At 58.4% G+C, this 2,500-nt stretch overlaps 1 protein-coding gene across 1 annotated transcript in view; it reads right to left on the reverse strand.

The window, feature by feature from the left end:
* Window positions 1–280: 280 nt before the first annotated feature.
* VOLCADRAFT_101161 (uncharacterized protein) overlaps window positions 281–2,500 on the reverse strand; it is a gene marked incomplete at both ends in the record, with an annotated part of 6,492 nt that continues 4,272 nt past the window's right edge. Inside the window, 2 exons of the mRNA XM_002959613.1 lie at window positions 281–319; window positions 1,025–2,500. The exon at window positions 1,025–2,500 is cut by the window's right edge and continues 600 nt beyond it. Coding sequence (XP_002959659.1) covers window positions 281–319; window positions 1,025–2,500 — 1,515 coding nt within the window. The remainder of the gene's footprint in view (window positions 320–1,024) is intronic.

Consider the following 2,500-nt stretch of genomic DNA (forward strand, 5'->3'; position numbering starts at 1 on the left):
AATAAGCCTTTGCTGCAATAGCTTTTTGCTTACACAGCGCACATGAAATGTTTCACAGGCCATCGAGAAGCCTAAACAAGTCTATCCTTCTGGTGTACGACCGAGCGTTGAAGTGTTTCCTGGATAAGCCTTATGGCCTCGCAAAGTATTGCGCACATCCACGGTTAATGCCAGCTCGCAAAGCAGCATATATAGGGGTGCTTTGCGCCCTGGTATGCACGCTATTAACCCACACACCCTGCACCCTCGTGACGTGCACCCTGCACGGATCTGCATTCAACTACCGCTTGGAGTGATGCCCCAACCGCACAATCAGCACCTCCAAGCAGCAACACACAAAGTTCAAGCAAGGGCCAAGGCACTGCAAAATAATGTGTGGTGGCACTGCGTTGTATCCTCTGTAGATGCTGTGCATGTACATGAGCATTATTGCTTGTGTGACCCATGGGCTTCTCTCCATGCGGGCGGCAAAACCCTAAAACCATATATGTATAAAACCCTAATGTTTGACCGACATGAGTGGGGCCCCTATCATAGCCATGCACATCTCCTACCATTCCTCCACCGTTTGCTCCTACCAACCCACTACACTACACAACGTACCCCCCCCACACACATGGCTCCACTACTGCCAGGTCTTCCCTCCTCCCCATTGCTATAGGTCTTCTCCTCTTTACACATCTTCCCCCTCTCCCCCATGGGTGCCATCACACCACCCATCAGCATGGCCTTGCTGCTATCTTTTATCATTCTGCTTTTGCTTGCACAGCTGCTGTTGCTGCTTCTGCTTCTGCTTCTGCTTCTGCTGCTGCTTCTGCTGCTGCTGCTGCTGCTGCTGCTGCTGCTGCTGCTGTCGCTGCTCCTTCTGTAGCTGCTTCCGTTGCTGCTTCTGCAGCCGCTGCTGTTGCTTCTTCAGCCGCTGCTCCTGCTGCTGCAGCCGCTGCACCTGCTGCTGCAGCAACTGCTGCTTCTGCTGCAGCCGCTCCTGCTTCTGCTTCTGCTTCTGCTGCCAATTCCGCCACACAAGCCCTGTCTCCTCCTCGTTGCTGCTGGGGTCACCATGATCATCACCCCCGCAGGTCCGTAGTAGGTGCTGGCCCATGCTGCACTTCTGTTTCTTGGACAATGATGCTTGAATTCCCCCTGACCCGAGGTGTGGTCGCTTGCCTGGAGTTTCGTTGCAACTGTGGCAGCGCTTGCCAAGCCTCAACAGCTGTGGTGGCTGCTGCACTGGCAGTTGTCGTGGCAGCAGCAAGGGTGGGCACATCAATTGCCTGCCGTTGATGTTGCCATGGCCACTGCTGCAGCTGTTGTTGGCTGGCTGCCTGTGCTGCTGCTGCAGTGGCAGCTGCACTTCCTCCTTGTCATCGTTGTCCTCCTCCGCCGCCTCCTCCGCCTCCTCTGCCTCCTCCGCCTCCTCCGCCTCCTCCGCCTCCTCAGCCTCCTCCGCTTCCTCCGCCTCCTCAGCCTCCTCCGCTTCCTCAGCCTCCTCAGCCTCCTCAGCCTCCTCAGCCGCCTCAGCCGCCTCCGCCTCCTCCTCAGCCTCCTCAGCCTCCTCAGCATCCTCAGCATCCTCAGCCTCCTCAGCCTCCTCAGCCTCCTCCGCTTCCTCAGCCTCCTCAGCCTCCTCAGCCTCCTCCGCCTCCTCCTCCGCCTCCTCCGCCTCCTCCTTAGCCTCCTCCGCCTCCTCCTCCGCCTCCTCCGCCTCCTCCGCTTCCTCAGCCTCCTCAGCCTCCTCGTCAGCCTCCTCAGCCTTACCCATATCCTCATCCACAACCTGGTTGTCGCGGTCCTGCTGGTGCTGGTGCTGCATCCATTGACCCTGCTGCCTGCCTGCCGCTGCCCCTCCAGTGTCAGCAGCACCACCGCCACCGTGTTGTTTCTGCCTCTCCATGGCCCGCCAGCGCCCGAGGTGCCCAACAGCCTTCTGTGCCACGATGCTGTCACGACCCTTTATGTAGTGGCGGCGCCAGACAGCAACAGAATTTCCCATGACGAGTGCATCCCCTGCGAGGGCTTCCTCCTCCTGGTCTGCCACATTGTCCACCAGGTCTTTGAACCTCACAGTGGCATGGAGGTGCCTAAATTTCATGGGGCAGAATACTGTCGGCCAGGGTGCACCATACTTCCTTTGAATAAGCTTCCATTCGTCCGTGAATGGGGCGTCGACACCTGCAACCGGCCTGCCCTTCCTGTCAAGGAACAGGAAGGGAGGCTCCTTGCTGGCATCGTCAATGCTGGGATTCATGTTGAGGAGCGCTGGCCGGGCATACTCTGTGTAAGTCCGGATGTGCTGGGAGAGCGTTGAAGGGAGCACAATTCTCAGGGCCTCATCCTTCTTAAAGCGCTCCGTCTTGTGATGGATGGTCTCCATCACAAGACGACGGCCCCTGCTGCTGCTGCTCCTGCTGCTGCTGCTAGCGCCATGGCTGCCATCCGCCCCTGCCCCCGCCCTTGCTACAGGAAACACCTCGACCAGGTTGTTGCCGCGGCAGTCCTT

Source organism: Volvox carteri, assembly GCF_000143455.1.
Source record: "Volvox carteri f. nagariensis unplaced genomic scaffold VOLCAscaffold_422, whole genome shotgun sequence".
Taxonomy (NCBI): domain Eukaryota; kingdom Viridiplantae; phylum Chlorophyta; class Chlorophyceae; order Chlamydomonadales; family Volvocaceae; genus Volvox; species Volvox carteri.